General features: G+C 37.0%; 1 protein-coding gene across 1 annotated transcript in view; it reads right to left on the bottom strand.

Annotated features, from left to right (window-relative positions):
- PSMD1 (proteasome 26S subunit, non-ATPase 1) overlaps positions 1-27,231 on the bottom strand; it is a 124,452-nt gene that overhangs the window by 95,593 nt on the left and 1,628 nt on the right. Inside the window, exons 2-12 of the mRNA XM_058299902.1 lie at positions 23,575-23,618; positions 22,868-22,941; positions 21,078-21,247; positions 16,345-16,550; positions 13,927-14,070; positions 11,341-11,567; positions 5,176-5,236; positions 4,165-4,293; positions 2,232-2,320; positions 1,160-1,238; positions 474-647 (exon numbers count right to left, since the gene is read on the bottom strand). Of these exons, the coding sequence (XP_058155885.1) occupies positions 474-647; positions 1,160-1,238; positions 2,232-2,320; positions 4,165-4,293; positions 5,176-5,236; positions 11,341-11,567; positions 13,927-14,070; positions 16,345-16,550; positions 21,078-21,247; positions 22,868-22,941; positions 23,575-23,618 (1,397 nt within the window). The remainder of the gene's footprint in view (positions 1-473; positions 648-1,159; positions 1,239-2,231; positions 2,321-4,164; positions 4,294-5,175; positions 5,237-11,340; positions 11,568-13,926; positions 14,071-16,344; positions 16,551-21,077; positions 21,248-22,867; positions 22,942-23,574; positions 23,619-27,231) is intronic.

A 27,231-nucleotide genomic window follows, 5' to 3' on the forward strand; every position in this document is an offset into this window, starting at 1 on the left:
CTCCTTAAAATAAGAATGGGGCTGCTTAAGTTTTTCCAAAAGAAGATCATTAAAAAATTTTATTAAAAATTTCAAAACAAGCAAGAATTATTATTTCCCAAGAAGTATATACAATCTCTTTGTACCTTAGTTTCCTATAAAATGACAGAGTTAGACTAGATAATCATTAAGCTCACTTATACATCCCAAGACTCTAAAATGTGAGACTGCAATATATGTTTTACAAATACTAAGTACTTTGTTGTTTGTCACACACAGGTTTTAAAGGACTAAGAAGCAAAATTTTAGCTTATAGAGGAGGAAAGGAAAGAAAAGGAAATGAAATTGATTTTTTTTTACTTTTATTAAAAATCTATTTTGAATATTCTAAACTCCATAATATAAAGTTTCTATTCATTAAAATAACTTGGCAAGCATAAGGTTTTTGTGGACTTTTAAGTATTGGAAATCTAGTTTTCCATTCTAATACTTACATCATTGCTGGCATTCTTAAGCTGGTTAAGCAAATAGTCAATTATATCACCACCATGATTAGCATGAATGAGACCCAATGCATAGAGACCTCCACCTTCCTGATAGGCTGATCCTGGAGAGGTATCCTTGGGAAGATATGTTGCCATTAACTGCAATGCTTCCTTCTCATGACCCTGTGAATTTGAGCCATAACAATGGCATCAGCAAGACAAAGAGAGAGGTAAAAAGACAAAACATTTTCTGATTATTGCCTTTTTCTCCAGAATGTTCACTTCATGAAAGAGAAAGTAGGTCCTCTTTGCCATCCAACTATATCACTTTAACAAAAGGACAGATTTAAATTTAAGAGACCTGGTCATACTCTGATTAGAAAACATCATGAATGCTTTTAAAATTTCCCCCCCTTGTTTTATAACATTTTTCCAAATTCATCTTAAATTTTGCAAATAACTTATTTCAATTAATCATTTAAGAAAAGGCTATCACAGGAAAAGGATTCCTACCTTTTACTAAAAACAAACACACACAGACACATAAATATCTTATTTACCTTATGTGTCCCTGTAGGATGGCTGATTCAATTTAACAAAATGTACTTGTCAATGAATTACAGTAAATCTTAATTTTTTCCTAACCCAGAAATACTCTGTTTTGATGTCTGTTTACATGGAACTGTGTGTATTACCTTATGAATGACACCCAAACTGGCTGTTGCAGTAAATTTTGCCCAGTTTGTGGCTCTGGCCAACCACTCCAAGTTATCTCTGTAAGGAAAGAAAATTTAACAGTACTTTCAAAACAAATGTGTAGCAGTTTGATATGGTTATGAATTCCAGAAATAGATAACTGGCCTATGTTTGTAATCTGGTCTGTATCTGGGCATGATTAAGTTATGATTAAGGCTTTGATTGGGCCATCATATTAGGGCGTTGAGTCCCCACCCCTTGGTGGGGAGGAACTCAGATAAAAGGCATGGCAAAGGACAGAGTTGAGGGTTTTTGATGTTGTGTTTTTGATGCTGGGAGTTTGACGTTGAAGCCTTAAGCTGGAGCCCTAGGAAGTAAGCTCACAGAGGAAACAGAAGCAAGCCCCAGAAGAGAGGAACCCTGAACCCAAAGAGAAGCAAGACACTGGAAGAGAGGGAACCAGGAAACCTGAACCCTCGCAGATGCTGCAGCCATCTTGCTCCAACATGTGAAAATAGACTTTGGTGGAGGAAGTAACTTATGCTTATGGCCTGGTATCTATAAGCTCCTACCCCAAATAAATATCCTTTATAAAAACCAACCAATTTCTGGTGTTTTGCATCAGCACTAATACATAATTAATCCCATAAATCTTTTAACACTACGGTCAAAGGAATTAAAATTTTAACTGCAACTTTTTAAACCATTTTACTTTATGGATCTCAAGTTACCGCTCATTCTATTTTACTTTCTGAGTTGTTCTTAAAGTTTTGAGAAGTATTATTTTTATGCATGATATATAATTCCACTATGAAGAAAAGTAAAATTGTATTAAGTTTTCAGATCTTAATATCTTTCCTTCAAAAGCCCTTATTCAAGCTAATTAATAAAGGGAATTTTACCTTAAAACAAGTAGGTATATACAATGAAAGAAAATACAAAATAGTAAATATTGAATTTAAAATTTAGAAGTGTGAGTAGAGGAAGCTCTTCACATCCATGTAACCAGGCCAACACAGTTTCTGATAAAGATGATTTTAACCCAAAATGAAAAACTCTGAACATATTTACCTAAGAAACTGGTCACTGGTAGTGCCACAGTGCATAAAAGAATTTGCTATAACAGTTGCTGTGTGACATACAGAATTCCGTACGGCATCCTACAAAACAAGTACAGATTTTTATTGTTGGCTAAGTACTCACATACATTCACAAACACACAATCAGAGGTCTGCCCTGCTTTATAGAGAAAGCACAAATAAACTGAACTGAGATTTAAATACAGATCTTGGATATTTCTTTATACAGATTAAATAGCTAGTTTATAAAAACTAGCAAGTCGAATAGTTTTGTTTGTGGTCTTAACAAGGTCAGTCAGAGTTGCTTTTAGGGTTTATTCTTTGGTTTCTGAAAGTTTAACTTACCACTTCTCTTAAGCATCTTTCCTGGTCTCCAAGATGTTGTGGTAACCAAGGACCTCTTCTAGTACTGTACTTCTGACAGTCACCAAGGTAATGTTATTTTTTAATAATTGGCATAAATGAAATTTAAGTGATTTTTTATCTTTTTGTCGTGTGTAAAAATTATATGAAAAGTTTCATATATCAAATATCAAATAACTGTTTAATAAGGAAATAGTTGCAATAACAAGGAAACAATCTCTGCCCTCAAGGAACTCATGCTTAGTAGGAAAAAGACATTAAAAAAAAACATATATTCTAATTGGGCTTCTTATCTGTTTTGTACATAAGGAAAAGCATGTTCTAAGCTTTTCAATAAGGGATGACCATAAAAAAAGAGGGTCAGTCAATGCTAATTCCCTTCCTTTCCAACAAGTTCGTGAGTTTCACAAAAAAATTTTTTTTTAATTAACAATACAGTTACTAACTTACTCATTTTCTTGACCAGGAACAAAATAAAATAAAATACAAAATACAAAACATTACATACAGAAGTTTTTAAAGCTAAGAGATTTCAAAGTAAGTCAGGGGGTCATTCCAGAGGTTATACTTATACATGTCTCAGGCAGATCTCACTAAGTGCCTCTGTGAACAAGCCTCAAATAGGGGTGCTCTGAGGGCTCTAGAGCCATCCAGACACTCTAGGCAAGGCACACAACCCCTTGTAATCAGCACCCTGTCGGTGGGCCTTACTTTGAAATACATGACAACCTATTTCCCCAATGGAACAGAGTTAGACTCGTGCACAATTTCCCTACATGATTCTTCTACCCCTTTTATTTGAGCCTCTAATTAGCACTAAAACCCATTAAAAATGTGTCTCAGAAACATAGATCTTTGGCCTGTTCATATGCCAGCTGAGCCCTGAATCTCAGAAGAGTTACAGCCAACACCTACTCTTGAGTTCATCAGACTGGCCCAATACAACTAACAAAATGATGATGATGGACAACCCCCATCCCAAAAAAGAGAGTATCTACAACTGCAAGCAAAACAGTTCCTTCCATCTTCCCCATAAGATCTAAGGCCCCTCTCAATCCAGAAAGGGCATCACCATCTCACAATTCTCAAGGTTGAGGAATCAACAAACCTAAAGAAGGAATGCAACCATGGACAAAGTAAACTTATTAATAGTATAGTAATGGAAGGACATGTAACATTTTATATAAAGACAGTGGTTACCAGAGGTTCTGAGGGAAGTGAAAAGGAATAACAGGTAGAACACAGGGCATTTTTAGGGCACTGGAATTAAGTGTAAACCAAAATGTAAACTACAGATCGTGCTTAATAGTGATTTTCAATATTTTCATCAACTGTAACAAATGTACTACACAATTGCAAGATATTACTAATAGGGGAAGATGTGGTGGGGGGAGAACGGACATGGGAATCCTTTACATTTTCAACATAACCTTTCTGTAATCTAAAACCCCAAAACTAAAAATGCAGTTACTAACTTACTCATTCCTTGATCAGGAACAAAATATACCAAAGTATTCAACAAAAAATTATAAATTATTAATTATCAATTAAAAATTTCCTACCTTTGTATTTTTTAGAATCATGAGGTCTGTGTTATTGTTTCGTATTAAAAACTGTAAGTGTAGTTCAATAGCCATTTCACCACTTAAAATTTTAATCATTTTCAATGTCTGGTCCTTGGGCTCTGGGCTCTACCAAAAAAAAAAAAAGAATGAAAATTTATACATTACTGAACCCCACTAAACCATCTTTATTTCAACAGCCCTAATCCAGTGAAATTCATATAGTCCATACAAGTAACTAAAGTAGAATATGAAGAAAATTCATATTCTAATAGTAGGATCTAGAAAACATGTATCAATTGTTTTAGAAAAATAATTTATTTACTTATTTATTAATAAGAAAAGAATAACTATTTACTGATGAGATGAAAGATAATAATTTTACACAAGGCCAACTTAAACTTTAGGTCAGAAACTCCCCACTCCAAATCGAGAAAACTGAAAGCACCTATAATCAACACATATATGATCTCATGAACTATCAAATCATCAACACAACTTAGTAAAGGTACCATTCATGAAGCAAATCTCCATGCAAATGAAGAACAACTAAAGGTTACTTGCTACATCTGAGCACCAGAAACTAAAAGTTCTAATGAAGGAAACATTTCTATCCAACAGATCAATTTCTAATCCTTATCCCACCCTCCCAATATACCATGAATAATATAAACATCAAAAACTAACCTGTCTGCCTACATTACAAAATTGTCATTTGTCAGAGGCCATGCTTTTTATCTCAACATGTGACAGGTAATTTTGTGTTACTCTGGAGAAAGCTTATTCTTTGGTAAAGTCCTAACAATTCCATTTCTTTAAAATTAGGTGCTTTCTTGGATTAATTCTAAAATTTTTACTTTTAAAAGAAAGTTCATTTCTATAAAATGACTTTGATACTGACCTTAACAATAAACGTTCATAAAAATAGGTATTTAATACTTTGAAACAATTTAGAATGTACTGTGGGAATATCTGTTAAATGGAAATCTCAATTTTAAAACACACACTCACTGCTTCTGGTGTCTTCGCAACCAATGCACTACCTGTCTTTTCTTCTGTTTCCATTGAGTCACTAAAACGAAAAAAATTGACAGTCAAGAGGTCTGACAATTCTTTTAGGAAAAGAATATGAGCAATTTGTTTACATCACAAATCTGAACCATATCCAAGTTTTTTTAAAAAAGTTTAATTATTTCATAAGTGTTACTATTAAGAAGCAGAAAAGAGGATTCTAGGAAGATGGAGGCAAGCTCAGCTTATTGAATTTCACCCAAACATACTCATAAAAATACACAAAGCAAAGAGGACAGCAAAATCCATGGACAACAAATACTTTTCCAAATTCCCAAACACAATCAAAGCACCACCAACTGAAGACAAATTACCACTGGCTACAAAACCAGGTAGGGCTGAAGCAGTTAGGGCTCCAAGAACTCTTCAAAGTAACACACCAAAATGTCCTAATGCAAATTAAGAGGTCAGAGACAATGCAGACAAAGGAAAAAGAAGGTCCAAATAAAAATGGGAAAAGAAACAGACCCAGATCTCAGAATGTAAGCCACCATTTTGTTTAGTACTCCATAAACACAACAGAAAAGGATGTTCTAAAGAGCAGTTGTAGTAGGTTGAATTATGTATCCCAACAAACATGCTCTTAATTTGTGTCTCTGGGTGTGAACCCATTATAAATAGGACCTTTCTCCCTAACCAGCAGGAAGCAGCTACGGAAAAATGACCATTGCCTTCAACTCCCCCTTAAGAATAAGTGTATAAACTTCCCGAGGAGCATTAAGGCAAGTTAGTATAAGGAAAAAGGGAAGAAAAGTTACAGTTGGAACCCAGCAAAGAACATGGCCATGAGACCTGACCTGGAAATCCCATGAAGGAAGGCCACTACTAAGAACAAAGCCAGAAATACCCCACTGAGACCCTGGGTTCAAGAGGAAACCATGGATAACTCCAGACAGGCCTCTCCACTGGTCCCAGGTAACTCCTAACAAATGGCCTCATCATTGGTCCACTGAGAGCTAACAGGTGGGGACTGTAAGGCAACCAATCAGAACAGCGAACAGCTGGGACTCCTCCCCAAGATTAGGGAAGTGGGGAGTGAAGAAAAGCTTTAATAAAGGCAACCCCCTGACCCCAAGTGCTCCTCTTTGCCTGGAGGTAGCCTGCATCCATGTCTGGGTATATACTTTCCTCTTTTCTCTCATTTTTCAATAATCTTTTTTTAAAAGGCCTAACAGCAAAAACAGACCTTTTAAAAATGTTATTTTTAGTTTAGTATGGCTAGCTGAAGCAGGGTGGCCATTAAATCAAATTACTGAAGGAGTTACAGAGAAGAAATCAGAAGTTAGAAGGGAAGATCAGAAGTTGGCAGGAACCAGAAGAGAAAGGAGAGAACAATATCATATGAGTAAGATATAAGTTAAGAAACCTCGGGAAGCAGATGTGGCTCAACTGACAGAGCATCCACTTACCATATAGGAGGTCCAGGGTTCGAACCTAGGGCCTCCTGGCCCATGTGGTAAGCTGGCCCACGCACAATGCTGCCACGTGCAAGGGGTGCCATGCCACGCAGGGATGCCCCCTGCATAGGGGTGCCCCACACATACAGAGTGCACCCTGCAAGGAGAGCCACCGCGTGTGAAAAGCGCAGCCTGCCTAGGACTGGCGCCGCATACATGGAGAGATGATGCAGCAAGATGACAACAAAAGAGACACAGATTCCTGGTGCCATTGGGAATGCAAGCAGACACAGAAGAACACACAACAAATGAACACAAGAGAGCAGACAATGGGGGTGGGGTGGGGCAGAGAAGGGGAAATAAATAAAATCTAAAAAAAAAGTCAAGGAACCTCAAAAACTGCCAGCAAGCCAGTACCAGAATGCCAGAGACTCCTGGGTAAAAGCTTAGCCTCTATGACACCTGGATTTTGGACTTAAATATTACAAATTAGAATCAGAAAAACTTAGAAATGAAATGATAGGATTTAGGGAAAATAATTTAATAGCTGATTAACTCACATAATTCCTATGTAGAAAACCCTAAGGGATCTACAAAAAAATTTACTAAAGTTTGACAGCTTGAGATTTTATGAATCTCAAAAAGAGAAAGACTGTGTTTGTAAATTAATCTATTCCTGTGTAACACCCTTTGATTGCATTAAATCCAGCTGAGATGTCTTTGATTAGATTACCTGTTAAGATTAGGGTTTTTACATCTGACTCAGCTTGAGTCCCTGCCTCCTTGCTGGGTCTGATATAAATGGATACTCACTCAAGAAGACATGTGGGAAGATAGAGGGCTCTGTCATTTTTTGATCCTGTCATGTGTCATTAAGAAGGCTAAAACAGCTAAAGCCCCCAGGGAGAGATGAAACAGTTTGCCTGATAGCTTATAGCTGACATTGGGAAGAGAGCCAAGACTGATATAGGAAGCTCTGAGACAAGGCCTATGCCAGGAGAGAGAGGGCTTCACTTAAGCACAAACCCTCAAGAAGCTGGGCCCACGGAGCCTCAAGAAGCAGCAGCAGCCCAGACGGGAAGGCAGAGACCAGCCAGAGATCACCAACCATCTTGCTTCAAAATGTGGCAACTGACTTTGGTGAGAAAGAGACCTTGAGGTAGATGTTTTACAAACTTGTAACTGTAAGCTTTTTCCCCAAATAAATACCCTTTATAAAAGCCAACAGATTTCTGGTACTGTGCATCGGCAGCCCTTTGGGGGACTAAGATATAGACCGAATAAACGATTTAGCAAGGCTGCAGGATTTAAAGCTAATATATAAAAATCAATTGTCTTTCTATACATTAGCAAGAAACAACTGAAAACTGAAATAAAAATATCATTTATAACAGCATCAAAAATATTAAATGCTTGGGAATAAATTTAAGGAAAGATATGCAAAGCCTCTACACTGCTGAGAAAAAAAAATGTAGAAATCTAAATAAATGGAGACATATATCATGTTCATGGATTAGAAGACTCAATAGTGTTAGAATCTCAATATGTCCAAAACTGAAGAGACTCAATCCAATCAAAATCCCTGAAGACTTTTGGAAATGCAAAGACCTAGAATAGCCCAAACAAACTTAAAAAAAAAAAAAAGTAGATCTTAAATTTCCTGATTTCAAGATTTATCATAAAGCTATAGTAATAAAGATAGTGTGGGAATGGTGAAAGGAAAGACAAGATCAATGGAAGAGAGAGAAATCCATTAGCACATATACATGATAAAATTACTTTTGTCAAAGACTCCAAGACAATTCTACAGGGAAAGCACAGCCTTTTAAATAAATGGTACTAGAAAAACTAGAGATCGATGTGGGAAGAAAAATGATACACCATATACAAAAAGTTAAGATAAGCTCCACTAAGTAAATCTAAATATAAAATTTAAAACTATACTTTCTGGAAGAAAACATAGAAAAATATTTTTTGCAACCTTCAGTTGGCAGAGAATCTCTGGGATCCCAAAATGGGAAACTGGATTTCATCAACAATAAAAACAGTTAGATAAGACAATTAAGGAGGGGATGATAGAAGGGGGCTGGTCTGGAGTGCACTCCGCACCTCAGGCTACTTTTGGAGACTACTGCCCAGAAGAAAAGATGTTTGGTTTCACAAGCCAAAGATGTATGGAAAATAGATGGTACTGTCTTTGCGGGGCTAATTCCTCCTGTTCGACTTCCAGAGCTGTTCTGGCTGAAACTTATTCAGGAGATACCTGCAATGCCTGTGTTCAGCTTGTGAAAAGATGGAAGAAGATCTGCCAGGATCAAAAAATAAAAGAAAAAGAAAAACTGCAATCATTTTGGTAGAGCACAGACAAGATCCAGTCTAAAAACTACACTGAAACCAAAGAAAATGAAAACTACCTGGAAACAAGATAAAGAGCAATGAGAGGGAGCAGATGTGGCTCAAGGAGTTGAGCACCCATCTCCCATATGGAAGATCCCAGGTTTGGTTCCCAGTGCCTCCTAAAGAAGACAAACAATGAGCAGACAACAAGCAGACATTGAGCAAAAACAACAAGCGGACAATGAGCAAAACGAACAGAAGCAAAAAATAGATTTAAAAAGAGCAGGGAGTAGATGTGGCTCAAGCAGTTGAGAGCCCACCTCCCACATGGGAGCTCCTGTGTTCAGTTCCTGGTGCCTCCGGGAAGCAGATGTGGCTCAGCTGACAGAGCGTCCACCTACCATATAGGAGGTCCAGGGTTCAAACCCAGGGTCTCCTGGCCTGTGTGATGAGCTGGCCTATGCATGGCACTGCCATGTGCAAGGAGTGTTGTGCCACACAGGGGTATCCCCCGCATAGGGGAGCCCCATGAGCAAGGAATGCACCTCTCATTGAGCCACCCCATGCAAAAAAAGCACAGCCCACCCAGGAGTGGCTCCACATATACAGAGAGCTGATGGAGCAAGATGACGCACAAAAAGAGACACAGATTCCCTGGTGCCATGGAGAATGCAGGCAGACACAGAAGAACACATAGTGAATGGACACAGAGAGCAGACAACTGGGGGATGGGAGGATAGAAATAAATAATAAAGTAAATGTTTTAAAAAATTCCCAGTGCCTCCTAAAGAAAAAATATAAACAATGAGCAAAAACTAGCAGACATTGAGAAAAAACAATGAGCAAACAAGGAGCAAAAACAATGAGCAAAGAGAACAAGCAAAAAAAAACCACAAAAAATGAGCAGGGGGGGAATGTAGCTCAAGCAGTTGAACACCCGCCTTCTGCATGGGAGGTCCCAGGTTTGGTTCCTGGTACCTCCTAAAGAAGACAAACAATGAGCAGACTTCGAGCAAAAACAACAATTGAAGAAGCAAAAACAGTGAGGATACAACAGGCCAAAACAAGAAGTGCAAGACAACAAGCAAAACAGACAAGGGAGTCATCTGGGGGGTGTGGGGGGAAGGAACCAGATCAGGAAACTGCAGAGGATATTCACCACTAAACAAGACAAAGTCACTGCCCACATGGAACTTACAGTCTAATGAAGAGACTAAACAATGAATAAGCACATACACAAAGTAGTAAAAAAGGTTACAATACAAACTAAAGCAGTGTAAAAAGGGTAGAGAGTGACAAAGGAGGGTGAGTTTAGAAAGGGTCTAGGAAGGCCCTTAAGGAGAGAATAGAAAAAAGAGGGCAGAGCCACACAAAGATCTAGGGAAAGAGAGCTCCAAATACAGGGAAAAGCAGGTATGAAGGAATATTCCTGAAACAGGAATATTTTTGGTGTGTTTGAGGAATAGGAAGGCTTGTGAGGTGTGAAGGCAGTGAGGAAAAAAGTGGTAGGAGATGAAGTGAGATGTATGCAGAGGTCATATATGTATGGCCTTGCAGGCCACTTTCAGTACTTAAAATGGTTCAGAACATACTGAATGGTTGAGAGGGGAGTGACATCTTATTTCATTTCCAGGATGATTTTCACTGCTTATGTGGACAATTTTAAAAGGAAAAGAAGCAGGCTTAACTAAGATACGCTTAAATACTTTTAAGTAGTCCAAAGGTGTAGGGAAATACAGGATAATAAAGTCTAATACTTTATCAACCTGAGATACATATTTAGTTACAATAAAAGACAAAATGCTGAAGACATTTACTTCCCAAATATCCAACCCAGATATATCTAAACAACATACACAAAATCTAGTCTACCTACTCTACCTGAGATTTTTCATTTAGTTGATTAAATAGTACACATGGTATTTATCTCTACCAATTACTTGCATTTCTTTGCAGAAGGGTTCATTTCTTTGGCTTTCTTTATAGTGCCTAGCATAGGGAATACAAATCAACAGCCTAATAAAATCCAATCAGTTTATAAAAGCAAATGGTGGAATACATTTATTCTTAGAATATACTTTCCATGACTATTCTGCTTATTCCCAAAATGAAATAAAGAGTGTTCAATTAGGGGGAGGAGAGTGGCTCAAGTGGCTGAGTGCCTGCTTCCCACATGGGAGGTACCGGGTTTAGTTTCCAGTGCCTCCTAAAAACAAAAACAAACAAGCAAACAAATGAGAAAAATCCAACTCAGGGGAGTCAATATGGCTCAGTGGTGGGGCACCAGGCTTCCCATTTATGAGGTCCCTAGTACCTTAAAAAAAAAAACGATTGTCCAATTGGTTCTGATGCAGACAAAAATAACTTATACCTGTCTTTCTCTGCTCCTGGAACAGTACCCGTATTGGTGGATCCTGGCACAGAAGCAATAGGAGTGCCAACAGTGCGAAGATTCTGGATTACAGATGACAAAAACTGCTGGCTAGCACTTTCATATAAGTCAAAACAAATCTGATAAGCCATCAGGAGGTTATCTTCTTTCACCAGTTTTTCTAAGATATCACTCACAGCCTGTGGATCATCTAAGAAAATTAAGCACTGAAATGGAAATAAAGAAAAATACATAAGAAATGAAAATTGTGTCTACAAGATATTTAAAGGGTGAGGAAATGGTTAACAATAGATGAAACCTTAAATATAAACAAAGTTTTCCAGAAAATTGGAACTGCCATCCATCAGAAAATATATACAAATTATACTGACAGCTCTTAATATCGTGTCTAAAAATTAGCTGTGCTCAATATTGGTTGTTGAATGAATCCTGGTTCCTTGAAATCTTATCACAATTTATATCTAAGTGTTTCTTAACCTGAATTTTCTCCTACTACCATATCCTGAGGCTAACCAAGGCAACAAATTCTTCAAGCTATTTCCTTAAAGAAATTTTAAGTTTTTATATTGTGGGAGTCATTCATTCATTTAATGCAGGTTGGATTGTGCCGGACCAGTATAAGAGGCATTAAAGTTACCATTTTTAAAGCATTTCTCTTATTCTTAAAGTTAGGATTTTCTTCCTTAAGTCAACTTAAATTTTCTTGCTCAATTAACTGAAAAGAATAAACACACTAATCAAAGTTAATGTGTTTAAGAATAGTAAACAAAATAAATAATTATAGGGGACTGCTTAAGTAAGCTGAATGACTACTGCACAATCAAAATATTTGTGAAGAATTAGAACATGGAGAAATGTTAAAATGAAGGACATACATAATCGATACTGCTTGCCTCCAGGGAGGGATACTGGGTAGCTGGGAAAAAGGTTTGGAAGACATATTCACTGCATACACTTTTGTACTTTCTGAATTCCAAATTATGGAATTCATTTAAAATAATAGATTTAAAAAATGCAAAATAAAATTTTTAAAAATTGTAACAGGACAAAAAATAAAACAGCTAAAATATATAAGACTGCCTCTGAGGAATGAAACAAATGGAGAGAACAGGGCAGGGAATACTATTTTTCATATAAGACTTTCAGTTCCATATGATGTTTGTAATTTCATTTACTTGATACACTAAAAAAATTTTTTTTTTAAATAAATTTTTTTTTTAACCAGGCCATGAAATTACTACTGTTGATTATTTGGAAACAAACAAAACTTTAAAAACCTATACAGAGAAAACAGAAAGGAAATACACCAGAATGTTAAGCTGACTTTAGATGATATATAAACATGGAGTTTTTTTCAACTTGCTTTAAAAAATATGCATTTTAAAAAATAAAATTAGGGAAGCTGATTTGGCCCAATGGTTAGGGCATCTGCCTACCACATGGGAGGTCCACGGTTCAAACCCAGGGCCTCCTGACCTATGTGATGAGCTGGCCTACGTGCAGTGCTGATGCGCAAGGAGTGCTGTGCCATTCAGGGGTTTCCCCCATGTAGGGGAGCCCCACGCACAAGGAGTGCGCGCCATAAGAGAGCCGCCCAGCAGGAAAGAAGTGCAGCCTGCCCAGGAATGGCACCGCACACACCGAGAGGTGAGGCAGCAAGATGACGCAACAAAATGAGAGACAGATTCTGGGTGCCACTGACAAGAATACGAGTGGACACAGAAGAACACACAGTGAACAGACACAGACAACAGACAACTGGGGGGAGTGGGGGGAGAGAAATTTGAAAAAAAAAACAAACACAAAACCTTAAAAAAAAATAAAATTAGTATATACTTTAAAAGTATATATTAATCTAAATCTTGAAAAAGTATAGAGAATGAAAAGTACATGAGAACATATAGCAAAAAAATTACTGAAATAAAATGTGTGTTATAATGCTGTACTATAAACGCAATACAAAAATTTACAGTTTGATAACTGTTAAAAGGCAAATCTTGGTTCAAAAAAATATGTAGCCACTAAACAAAAGAGGTAGATCTATATGTGCTGATAACTATAGAAAAACAACTATGTATTACCTTTGGGAAAAGGCCCAGGTGAAGGGAAAGGGAAATACATTTGTTCTCAGAATATACTCTTCAATTTATATATTTTCTGTATTATCTGAAATTTTTTCTTGTGCAAGCAATTCATACGTGAAAACAGATAAAACATACCCAAATGCGTAACAGAACTATAGCTGATTTTTATACTTATTTTCTTTTTAAAGTAAAAAACAACATTGGTAGTGTTTTTTAATTTTTCTTCTATCCTCTTTTTCTATAATTTCCAAAATTTCCTTAAATAATCTGATTATTTTAAGATGAAAAAAGTAATAAATTGGAAGAGTGTATTATAACAAAATAGTTTTTTAGTTTTCTGAGATTCAGTTTATTAGTAAAGTGGAATATACTGATTCTATTTTCTGTCTTCACATCTTCACAGGGCTGTTGTGATGATCAAATGAGATATTTGTATGAAATCATTATAGTAATGAGGTATAGTGTAATGTAATGTAATTACCTGACAAACATTGATGAAATCAGGTTTCTCCAAGTTCATATAGATTTTAACTAGAACTCTTAGTACTTTATTCCGAAACTGTTTATTCTGCATTAAAGACATGCAAAGCTTGAGGCTATAAGCTAGCATTCCAGGGACATCATTCTGAAAGAAATAATATGAAGATCATTATCATTATCTGTAAACCCACAACTGCTCTAAGAAAAAAAATGATTTTTATTTCCCATGTCTTCATGAAAAAATTGACTGCAGATAATCAAATATTCAATGATGAATCAGGATCATCACTGTATGAATATAGTGTACTGTAACAGAGTGATACTTTAAATCGTTATGAAAAGGCTGGCCATATAGCAAGTGGCTATGTTTTTCTGCCTCCTACCTTGCTCCTAAAATCCCTCACAACTTAATGCCATATTCTACTTTTCCACAGGCCAGTAAATAAATGTGATAGAAATGTTCCCCAGCTTTTTATGACTCAAGCTTTGAGTGCTGCACATTCATCTGGGGCTCTCCTAAGAATAAATTTTGACTCCACACTGTATGTGTTTACTTTATGGTTCTCAAAAGCATCCCCAATATTTGACATACCACTTTATTATGTACAGTCCTGCAATGTAATTAAGCATATTAAAGAGCTAAAGCTGTGTCTTTCAAAAATTAGTATGTGAATATATCTCAATAAAACTGCTTAAAAAAATAAATGCGCACGTATAGCCAGAAAGAGCAGCCACAAACAGCAGGGGAAGCAATGAGAGATTGAGACGTGATCGATTTTTTTGGTCATTTTTAGCTGAAATAATGAAAATGCTCTAATAATGACTGAAATGCTGAATGCTCAACTACATGATTATTTCAAATACCCTGATTGTACACTTAGAAAGAACTGTTTTGCTTTATTAATACGTATCAATAAAACTGATTTGTTTTTAAAAAGCGATTTATAACTTCTCAGTGTGTAATGAAGTCAACTTAATGGGGTATGACTAGCATTAAAAAAACACATTTTGTGTGATCTACATATCTCTCTAAAAAAAGAAAATAAACTTGTTACTTATTTAAAAAAATAGATATTGTAGTGTCAATATTAAAATCAGACTTAAAAAACAAACAATAAAAACATATCAGAATACATCAAAAGTAGTAAGGGTAGGTATTGTTTCATGAAACTTATGTTAACTTTATATGCACATGTGCACAGTGCTGCAAAATAAGATGCTATTCTTACTTTGACTTATTTTTTTAGAAAACATTCATCACTCCTTTCTTTACTTCATGTTTGTTTGTTTGTCTGCCTGTCTCCCTCTGAATTCCTCCAATGGACTGTTCCATTTGGGAAGAAACTCTCTGGGTCTTCTTACGAAATCTCAGTGCTTAGAACAGTATTTGGCACACAGCAGGCTATCAGATATCAAATATCAAGAGATATCTGTTTAATGAATGAATTCACATGAAGACAGGGAGTACAAGAACATGAAGCTGAGAGTAGTGCATTCATTCATTTACTCATTTACATATCTTACCAGGGTTGTTAAACAATGCCTTAAGCTTTGGAGACACAGTGGGGGAGAAGGCACAAAGTATCTATCCTTATGTAGTTTATAATGGGAGGGGACAGACAGACAGACATGCCTACTTAATAATATAATTAATCACCATAGTGGTAAATATTATGGAACAAAAAGCAAAGGGGTGCATTAGACAAGAGGATAACTGGATCTAGTTTTTGCAATAGGATAGGTCTTGAGGAGGGTAGGGATGATGAGGATTGAAGGAAGGCTCTGAAACAAGTGACAGTTGAGCTGAGCTCTGAACCATTTTAATGGGAATTAAGCAGATAAAGACAGCAAAGGAAATCAATTTTTGGCAGAGGCAATCGCAAAAGGGAATGGGCAAGTTATATCTAGGAGATGAGAAGAGCAAAATGGCTGATGTGTTGAGAGCTAGCTCATGGAGAGGCACAGATGGTGAGGCAAGTGAAGGGTGCCTGTAGGTCCATATCCACTTGACTCAGTTTGGCACCTGACTTTACCCCCACTTGACTGATGACTTAAAACTGTCATCATTACTGTAACACACTCCAAAACCAAGACTCCAGTTTATAGTTTTAGCCATAAAAATGCATTAAAATAGTAGTTTATTAATATAGTCATCTATAAAAAGATAGGGTGGTAATTAATACAACTGCCCATGTATGATCTCAAAGGTATGAAGGAAATGTGGTAAAATATAAACAGATACCCAGTGAACACAAAACACAATAAGGTTCGTACATAACTATTAAAATATCTGGCAAAAAAGTGTTTTAATATTTTTAAACTAGACATTTTTCCACTATTCCACAAAATTTTCAGTTTTGTAATTTGCTTTCTTCATTCTCCCTCAACAACAATCTCCAAAATGATATAATTTACCTACCGACTCCAATATGGTCTTCTCAAAGATGTCTAGTCTTCGTGTCTCCAGAGCAATGCCGATAGCCTGCTTATATTTGTGATCATCCAGACACCGCTGGAACATTTTATTCACAATGCCTTCCAATCTCTGGTCAATAGGTTTTTTTTCTCCTTCAGGCAAATCTGCATTTTCCACACACTGTTTGGTGTAGTGATCAATGCATTTTGCTATGGAGAAAATAAAATAACTCTAGTTACCTTGTATATTCAGCTAAACTACTAGAAAGGGCAACGTCTACATTTATAATCGTACCTACTTATGGGATAACTATAAAGTGAAAATGCAAATTTTAAAATGTTTTAACTTACACAAATTAATATTCTCTTCGTTATGATTATACTGGAGGGTCATACAATAATTTCAGTAATGCTGACATTACTCAAAATATTTGCCTTCCTTTATTTTGACCAAAATTTTATTAATAAAGAAATTATAATAATATTATAATATTATAATATTATAAAGTAAATAATAATATTATTATAAGTAAATAAGCTGCTTATTCAACAGAGTGGGCTACAAATAACTTTGACTATTTACTTTCAAAAAAACAAACATTTGCCATCATTGAGAAGATTCAAAAAGATCTAGTACAGCAATTATCACAGGTGATTGTGGCAGTTTGAGATTACTTATGAAGCCCAAAAAGAGAGACTGTTTGTAAACTAATCTATTCCTCTGGGTGATCTCAATACCCTTTGAATGCATTAGATTCAGCTAACATGTCTTGATTAAATTACGTGTTAAGATTAGGGCTTTGATTAAGTCCCTGCCGCCCTGGCAGGCTGATATAAACAGACACTCAAGAACAGAAGAAGAGAGAGGTTCTGTCAAATTTATACTATGGCCCTGGAGAGAGATGAACAATTCACCTGATAGTTTACAGCTGACCTTGTGAAGAGACCAGAGCAGCTGAGCAGCTGAGAAGGCCCAGAAAGAAATAAGCCCTATGCCATCCTGTAGCTGACAAGAGGAAGGAAGGCTTAACCATTGCAGACCGGCAAACATCTTGCTTCAAAATGTATCAACTGACTTCGGTGAGAAAGCACCCTTGAGTTGGACTTTTTAGGATCTTGGGACTGTAAGCTTTTAACCCCAAATAAATACCCTTTATAAAAGCCAACATGGGAACCGAACTTGGTCCAGTGGATAGGGTCTACCACATGGGAGGTCCGCGGTTCAAACCTAAGGCCTCCTTGACCCATGTGGAGCTGGTCCATGCGCAGTGCTGATGCGCGCAAGGAGTGCCATGCCACGCAGGGGTGTCCCCCACGTAGGGGAGTCCCATGCGCAAGGAGTACGCCCTGTAAGGAGAGCTGCTCAGCACGAAAGAAAGTGCAGCCTGCCCAGGAATGGTGCTGCACACACGGAGAGCGGACACAGCAAGATGACGCAACAAAAAGAGACACAGATTCCCATGCCACTGACAACAACAGAAGCAGACAAAAGAACATCATGCAGCACATGGACACAGAAAACACAACGGGGAGGGGAGAGAAATAAATTTTTAAAAATTAATCTTAAAAAAAAAAAAAGCCAACAGATTCCTGGTACTTTGCATTAGTACCCCTTTGGCTAACTAATATGGTGATATGAATATATATTCTTCACATCAATGGCTATTAGCTCCTTAAGAACAGGAACTGTACCTAAATCATCTTTGCCAGCACAAAGGTGAAATGACCTGAAATGTGCCACAAGTTCTAATGGCAATTCTAAATGAAAATTTCCAAAAACTTTTCCAACAATTGTAGCAAATCAGTTAAATACTCATTGTTTCAATGTGAAGTCTCAACTCAAATTTCTCTTTGGAGGTGTCTGGAAATTCATGCAGAGATGCATGCACACAGCTTGGCTTTCACATTTCACAATGATTCTGGAAGATGAGAAGGATGGGGTGGCATTATGCAGGGTGCGAACAACAAACACTTCTGTTGCAAAACTGTGAAGTTTGTTTACAAAGTAGTTACACTACTTTGCATTCACATGTTAAACTTTCTAGGAACAGCCAAAGGGGAATGTCTCTAAACCATCTTCCATCTGTATAAAGAAAAATAGCCTCCAACAAAAAAGACATATAAACTTTTTATCCTTTCTGTAATTCACTGGCTTATCTCTCTCCCTTTCAAAAATAAGAAGCAGAACTAGGACAAGAATAGTCAGTTGCAAACCACAGCCCAGCAAACAGAAATGATTTGAACTAACATAAAGAACTGCTGGTCGACTAAATATACACAAAATGGGCGTATATATTGGGGTAAGCAGAGGATTTTTATAAAACCGAAATACACCACATTTGGGGTCCATCCAGGTAGAACCATACAGGTCCAGGTACAGTAAATGAGAACAAAGTGCAGTCACAGGGACTTTTAAACAGTTCTCGTTATAGAGTCTTCACCATGCCCCTGATACGAGCTTTCTGAACCAAGTAGGGTTAAGTGAGGAAATGTTAACCTACCCCATCAGAAAGGAACCTCAGAATGAAAACACTTTTTCCTTAGATAGCCTTATAGAGGGAAAAAAATGTACCTCTGGATGTTAACTGAGATTCATGCTCTCATTCAACAAGTGTATGCTATAATCATATTCTCATTCATAGCTATGGTCTATTCATAAATTGAAGAGGATTATTTATTAGTTTTGAGTCTTCTGGAAGTGCTGTTATGACAGTCAGTAAGGTCCTAGGAAGCCTTTCCCAAATTCTACTTTGCAAGTCCCCTCACAAATCTCATTAACACTTATAAAAAAATCAGTTTCTAACAGTGCCTACAAAACTAGAAAAAGGGTGAGTACCACTTCCACATAAACAAAAGCAGATGGCGCTTGTCTATTGATCAACAATCTCCTTCTACAAATTAAGATAATATATGGTGTTTAGAAACACAGAAGGCATCTACCATCTCAACACTTTACGGCCCAACGGTCCTGTTCCAAAGCATAACGATTTGTAAAAATGGGGGCATTGTAAGCATTTGCAGATCACTGTTGGAAAAAATTATCAACATTCATCTCAAACCCATCAAATAACAGAAAGCAGGTAAGTGTATCCAAACACCCTACCACCCAACCCATTCCAACAATGTGGAGTAAATGCTCTGGTTTCAAATGATATGGTCTATACTTTATAACCATCTGCTCTCATAGGATGCACAGAAGAAAACTCAAATTCAAAGAGTTCCTTATGGCAGTAAAGTTACCTGCAACATTCTCATACCTTCACAGCAAAAACTTTAAAATGTGAACAAAGAATCCTAGTCAAAACTTCTGGGGCATTTGGAGATAACCCTTTAGACCTCCTTATGTAGCATTTCCCAACTTCTGAAAGAGAATGCCAAACTTTTCCTTTTAAGGAAGGGTTAAGGAGACTAATACAGCTCTCCTCTTAATCATTAATGCAGTATATTTACACTGCAATTCTTAAAAGAGAATGTTCACTTGAGTTCTCTGTAACTATGATCCAAAAAGTGTTTGCTAGAAATGATATTCATAAAGGCATATCTGAAGGGTATGCATTCCCTTCTTTCATTTAGATCGTAAGTTTTCAAAAATTTTAAAGCTACAAAATCTTTGAGCAAATCTTTACAGCGTGGAACTGCTTGATTGATATAGGAAATAGAGGACCCAGAGCCTTGCCAGTATGCTGCCCCTCAATTCAAATGATTTTTGAAACATGGCAAGATATTAAAATAAAGAAACAAGTGAGAAAAAAGTGGTTACTAGTATTACTAGTAGAAAGAGTATGGCTTTTGGAGTGAATACACTTGTATTTTGAATTCTGACTGTCCAGTTCAATAGCCATGTGTCTTTGTGGTCTCAGAGCCTGAGTTTTCTCATTTGTAAAATGAAACCACACTGTGTGGTAGCTGTGAAAGAAACCACACTATGTGTGACTAGCACAGTACCCAGCACAATGCAGATACTAATGGTTTCTTATACTACAAGTATATAAACTGCTATCATTTTCTTTTTGTTACTCATAATAATCTTATCATAATATATACTCACTAGACTATAGCAAATTATAACTCTTACATAGGAACTGAAATAGCAATTATGTGTGAGTACCATTTCCTGAACTCTAAAACATGCAGTATCCCTTTGTCTTGACTGTGTACAACAAATATACGTGAGATAATCACAACCGTTGAGATAAACAGTTTTACATGTTTACAAAATTGTTCTTAAATAACTTCTTAAGTTCTTTTTTTCTTTTGAGGTACCAGGGCAGGAGATTGAACACAGGACCTCGTATGTGGGAAGCTGGTGCTCAACCACTGAGCCACACTGGCTCCTATAAGTTGTTTTTTTTTTCTCTTTCATTTGTTTGCTTGTTGTTTTCTTGTTTTGTTTTTAGGAGGCACTGGGAACTGAACACTGGGATCTCCCATGTGGGCAATAGGCACTCAACTGCTCGAGCCACATCTGTTCCCATTAGGTTTACTCTTAAATGTTTTGTGAGGTGAGTTCTTCATAAATTATTACTGTTTTTAATACTGTTTGCTTTGACCAAAAAATAGTAAGGTACACAGTAGGAGGACACATCTAAAACGCAACCTGTATAAAATTACTATAGAAAGATTATGGACTTCCAATTAAAATGAAATTTGACAGTATCAAAGATTTATTTAAAAAAACAAACTATATGCCTTAGAGCAAAAAAGAAACATACAATAAAACCTTACAAAATGAGTTACCTATAATAGTCTCCACATATTCAGAGTTATCGTTGACATTAAAGAGGTCACCAGCTCCAAGAGCATAATTCAGAGACTCCTCAAAAGCCCCCAGGTGGTAAAACACTTTTGATGCTACTAAGGCCGCAAACTGCCGACTCCGGAAACCTTCATCTTCATACAAAACTTCTCTGGAAAAAAGTCATAGAGTCAATCTAGAATACAGGCTACCAGGGGATGGGGTTGTATTGGTTGGGGTAGGGAGTTCAGGCTTAACATACAGAATTTCTATTTGAAATGATGAAAACGTTTTGGTAATGGCTGGTGGTGATGATAGCACAACATTGTGAATGTAATTAATAGTCATGAAATATATATTTGGTAGTCAATGAGATCCTGTCGAGACATCCAGAAGCGAACCTCTGGAATGACCTCCCAATATACGTTTCAGCAGGATCTCACTGCCTGCCAAATTAGACACTACTCCAAATAGCAGGGATCCTGGGGGCTCTGGACACACCTGGGGGTAGACAGCTCATGACTTTGGTGCTTTGTCAGTGGGACCTACCCTGGGGTTTGTGCTCCCCAGCGTGACAGAATCAGACTCGGTCGTGGTTTCCCTACACATGGCTCTTCTATTTAAACCTATAGTTGGTCCTGGAGTTGGTAGGTGTATGTCCAAAAGATTTGAATTTTTGGACTGTCCACGTGCCAGCTGGGCTCTGAGCCTCAAAGGAGTTGCAACAGCTACTCTCCAGTTCATTGGACTCACTCAGGACAACTAACAAGGAGGTAATGATGAACAACCACCATACCAAGGAACCCAGAGAGTTACAACTGCAAGTGAGAGAGTCCCATCCATTGGCTGTATGGGACTGAAGTGCCTTCTCAATTAAGAGAGTAGGCATCATCATCCCAGAAACCTCAGGCTTGGAGAATGAACTATGGAGTAGAGTGGACTTACTGATGTTCTACTGTAGACTTATTGTGATTCTAGCAATGGAAGAACTTATATCATTGACATGGAGGCAGTGGTCACCGGAGTTTCTGAGGTCAGGGAGAGGGAAAACAGGTGTCACAGGCGGGCATTTTTAAGACTTGGGAATTGTCCTGAACGACACTGCAATGACAGATACAGACCATTATATATCTTGTCATCATCTACAGAATTGTGTGGGAGAGAGTGTAAACTACCATGTAAACTATAATCCAGGTTTAATGGCAATGCTCCAAAATGTGTTCATCAATTGCAATGAATTTATCACACTAATGAAGGATTTTGTTAATGGGGGAAAATGTGGGCAGTATGGGGAGCAAGGCATATGGGAATCCCCTATATTTCTTATGTAACATTTATGTAATCTAAATATCCTTTAAAAAAAAATAATATATACATTTGAATTTGGTTAAAAGGGGAAATTTTAGGTTGTAAATTTAATAAATTTTAACCTAATAAAAATGAAAAAAAAATCCATGGAACTGCATAACAAAATTTGAGCTCTAAGTTAAATCATATCACAATTATAAAAACATGCTTTCATCAATTGTAAAAAACCTATCACACCAATGTATTTTATGCACGATTGTTCTGTAAACCCACAACTTATCTCTTTTAAACAAAACAAAACAAAATTCTGGAAGAAGTATAAGCCTAGTTGAAACTGGTTTTCCTTAAAATTCCAAAGTCTAAAAATTCAAGTCACAATTTAGTAACAACAAATTTCTAATGAATCAATAAGCCATAAGACCCACATCTACAAGTCAGGTTAATTTACCTTATTCCAATTTACAGAAATAAAGTAATTTCTTACATTTTGTCTACAGACTCAGAAATTTCTGCCCAGAAGTCATTGACAACTGCATTCAATTTGTGTAGTGCAAATTCCTAAGGAAAATAAAGTCAAAATTCAGTTCTGAGATAGGTTTACCATTACATTTTCTAAATGAAACAAAACATGCTTCCAATAAATCAGACTGAGTCTTCAGTAATAATTACTTTTAACTTTTAATCTATAATATAAAAATTAATCAAATGACATATTTTCTCTTGGGTTTTACATATTTCCTTTCCCTTTCAATCATAAAACATCAGCCCAGCCATATATTATTTGCTATCATAATGAACATTTTCCCTCTCTGAATATATAAAATTAACTCTAGGTTGCTAGCTTGGATGTAAATGACTGTAAGTGTCTAGAGCCTGATGAAACACATTCCAAATTTTCATCAAATGAAAATAAACAGGTGATATAGAAGAAACACTTTTTGTGCTTTCTGTTGATAAACTGACGGTTATTTAAGGGCCACAATGAGGTTATCACTGTCAAACTTTGTTAAACTTTGGGGAAAACCAACTTGTATTGATGAAATACTATCCTCTGGGGCTAATATTCAAATGACTGGAGACAGGCTGTGTAGGATGGCTACTTTAAATGATAGATGATATACAGACATCACCAAATTCAAAGAGCTTCCTAATATCCATACTAAATCTAGTTACTTCTTCTTCAACTCATACCTTAAGCTGTGGCTCTTCTTCATCCAGAAGAGAAATGATTCCAGCTATAAGACAAAAGGCATATCATGATTATGAAATAATGCTCACTGAGACAGAAATTAATGATTGGTCAAAAATATGTGACGGTTGGAGAAAAATAAGTATTTTTGAGGGGAGATTTCCCTGGGGGAATAATTATTTTTCTTTACAGCTGTAAAGGCTTTTCTCTCAGAGTTTAAGAATTAATTATGTTATCAAACCCGCATGACACCACACACATTATATTACTTATCTAATTCAATGGTTTTTAAAGTGTGGGCTCTGGACCAGCACTGCAGCAACAGTAATACCTATGAATGTTAGAAATGCAAATATTCGGCCCCATCCCAGACCTACAGAATCAGAAATTCTGGGGATGAGGCCCACCAATGTGTGTTTTAAAAAGCCTTCCTTATGATCCTGATAGTTGCCATAGTTTGAGAACTACTGGCCTAATTACTGACTCGAATAGTACAAAATGGGAAAAACTTCCACAAATTTTTAGAAAACAATTATTCACACAAAATAAACCAATGGTTATAAAATTATTTACACAAAAGTTGTATTCAGTCATCAACTTGACAGCAAAATGAATTAATTGAATCATTATTTCAAGTAGCTATTTTAATGTATTATAGCAGTTTGATATAATTGATGAATTCCAAAAAGAAATATTGGATTATGTTTGTAATCTGATCTGTACCTGAGCATGACTGAGTTATGATTAGGGAGTTGAGTTTCCACCCCTTGGTGGGTGGGGACTCACAGATAAAAGGCATGGCAAAGGACAGAGTTGGAGCTTTTGATGCGGGGATTTCTGATTAAGAGTTTGATGCTGAAGACCCAGGAAGTCAACACCCAGAGGAAAAAGAAGCGAGCATCAGGAAGGAAGGAACCTCGAACCCAGACAAAAGCAAGCCCCAGGAACGCAGGGACCCAGGAAGCCTGAACCCTCACAGACATGGGCAGCCATCTTGCTCCAAACAGACTGGTGGGGGAAGTAACTTACGCTTTATAGCCTGGTATCTTTAAGCTCCTACTCCAAATAAATACCCTTTATAATACCCAGCAGATTTCTGGTATTTTGCATTATTAATACACTAAATGATGAACAAGTTTACTTGTTCTGAATTCAATTACCCAAGCACAATGTCCCCCCATTTGGCCTTACCTTAGCCTCAAATATATATATATCAAACTAGTGATATGGAATAGACAGACCAGAATGCTTTAAATGTGGAACAGATCATGAAGAGCAAAATACTTCATTAAAATACTAAATATGCTACTGATTCCCTACCATCAATCAACGGTGTGTTGAACTGCTTTTACCAAAAGAAGTGATAGGTTTTTCTATCTCCCTGTTTGGTTTTACCTGTGATTAATTTGTTATATGATTGTGTTGGCTAAGAAATGCAGCCTCTGGGCACGGAGCAGAATTAAATCAAGTATGCTACACTTCTTACACTAATATTTCCCATCTTAGAAAACAAAATACAAGTCTGCTTTGGAGAGGGAATGGAAAAGGTTTAAGGAAGCTAAAATCCTGATACCCTAAATAGGAACTCAAAAGAAATTGTCTAAAACTGTAGCATTAATTCATAGCAGACTTTGGATATTATTTATAAATATGTAAATATATTCCAGAAGAGCTTAAGAAGTTGAAAATGGATGGGGAAAGAGCATGCGAGACTTCTGTGTTAAAGGTTTTTAGTGCTATTTACCTTCAGGTGCCTATATTATGTTAAAAAGAAATTCAATCTCACATCTCTCTCTCTCCAGCAACCACTTATCTCTAGCGCTCTACTCCTACTCACAGCTAAACTTTTTGAAATGAATGAATAACCTGACTAATCCACACCAGAACTATGTTACTGGACTTTTTTAGCACCTGGGACAGATCCTAGGCCAATGTGAACCAGAGGACAGGAAACAAAGTGATAAAAGGCTTTTGAGCATATGTTGACAAGTTATCTAGTAAATTTAACAAATGGTTAATAAGCACACAATACACCATCATCACAGAATCTCAGGGGAAGCCCTGAAAAATTACTACCACTTAGGAGGTTTGAATTCTATTTATAGTCCCCTTAAGCACTTTTTCAGCCTCTCCATAAGTATCTGCAGTGACTGATTTTTTTTTATTTGATTGGTTGATTGATTCCTTCATTCAACATATACTTATTTTTTTAACTTCTACCATGTGTCAGGCAGTGTTGCAGGAATTGTGAAAACCACAATTTTCCTCATGGAAATTCTACCAGGGGAAGAAAGACAGTAATCAGGAAACAAAAAAAAATTAAAGGATTGTGATGGATAGGGCAGTTAGTGGGGAAAGAGGAAGCATGTTTTCATAAGGTGGTCAGAAGCAACTAACATTTGAGCTGAGACTAAAGACTGAGAAGTAAAGGGAAAACTTGGGGGGAGAAGAGTGGGGAAAGAGGAATGGGATGCACAAGAGTCCTGAGGTAGGAAAGAAATAGACATTTTCAAGGAACAGAAAGAAGGCTAGTGTGGTTAGCTGTAGTGAGCCAGGAAAATAGTAGAAGATGAGGTAGGAATCTCAGTATGAAGGTCTTCAGTCAAGAGCCTGAATTTTATTGTAAACACAATGGAAAGTTGCTGGAGAACTTTAAGCAAAATAATGATATGACGTGATTTAAGTTTTAAAAAGAACACTTTGGCTACAGGAAGAAGGAACTGTATGGAAGTAACAGTGGAAAAACAAAGTCTTAAGGCTGTTATAGTAACCCAGGCAAGAGATGAAGGTGCTTTAGGCTAGGCTAGGAGCAGTGTTAATGAATGGATTTGATATAGAATGAAGGTGGCAAAAAATTTAGTGCTTATTCTACCTTTAAAGCGCTCTGATTGAAAAAGCTCTTCTTTATGTTGAGCTAAAAGTGATGTCCCAATCATTTGTGTTCCTAGAAGGCAAAAGGCTAATTCCAGGTATAAGTGACAGCGCTTCATTTGAAAATAACTATACCACCCCAAGTACTGGTTCTTTTGAGGGCTAAAGAGACCCACATGTTCTAGGGTCATGGCAGATGGGGTTCACTGCCATGTCAGTTTGCCCTTCTTTGGAGCTGGTGTTTCTGCGTGATGGAGCTGGACACAGATGGGATCTCTTTTCACAAGGCTTTCATGCTACTTTACTGGAAGTGTAGTTGGTGCTGGGGTTTAAGATATATCTAAGGGATTTGAATCTCTGAACTGACAATATGATAGCCAGGCCCTGAGCCCCAACAGACTTCACCTCCTACACTCTGATTTATTGGACTTACCCCACTCAGCTAACATGGAGTTGAAGAAGGTCAACCACCACACCATGGAGCCTAGAGTGCCTACAACTGAAAGCAGGAGGATTGCATCCAGTATCCATGTGGAATCTGAGCCTCCTCTTGACATAGAGGTGCAACGGACACAACCAATCCAAGGTCCACAGAGAAAAGGTGGCATGGTGTGGGAAAAGTGGCCATGGTGGCTGATGGGTATGGGGAATGGGAGGAAGAGATGAGATGTGGAGGCGTTTTTGGGACTTGGAGTTGCCCTGGATGGTGCTTCAGGGACAATCACTGGACATTGTAAATCCTCCTAGGGCCCACTGGATGGAACGTGGGAGAGTATGGGCTATGATGT

The sequence above is a fragment of the Dasypus novemcinctus genome, chromosome 7 (genome assembly GCF_030445035.2).
Source record: "Dasypus novemcinctus isolate mDasNov1 chromosome 7, mDasNov1.1.hap2, whole genome shotgun sequence".
In the NCBI taxonomy this organism is placed as follows: Eukaryota; Metazoa; Chordata; class Mammalia; order Cingulata; family Dasypodidae; genus Dasypus; species Dasypus novemcinctus.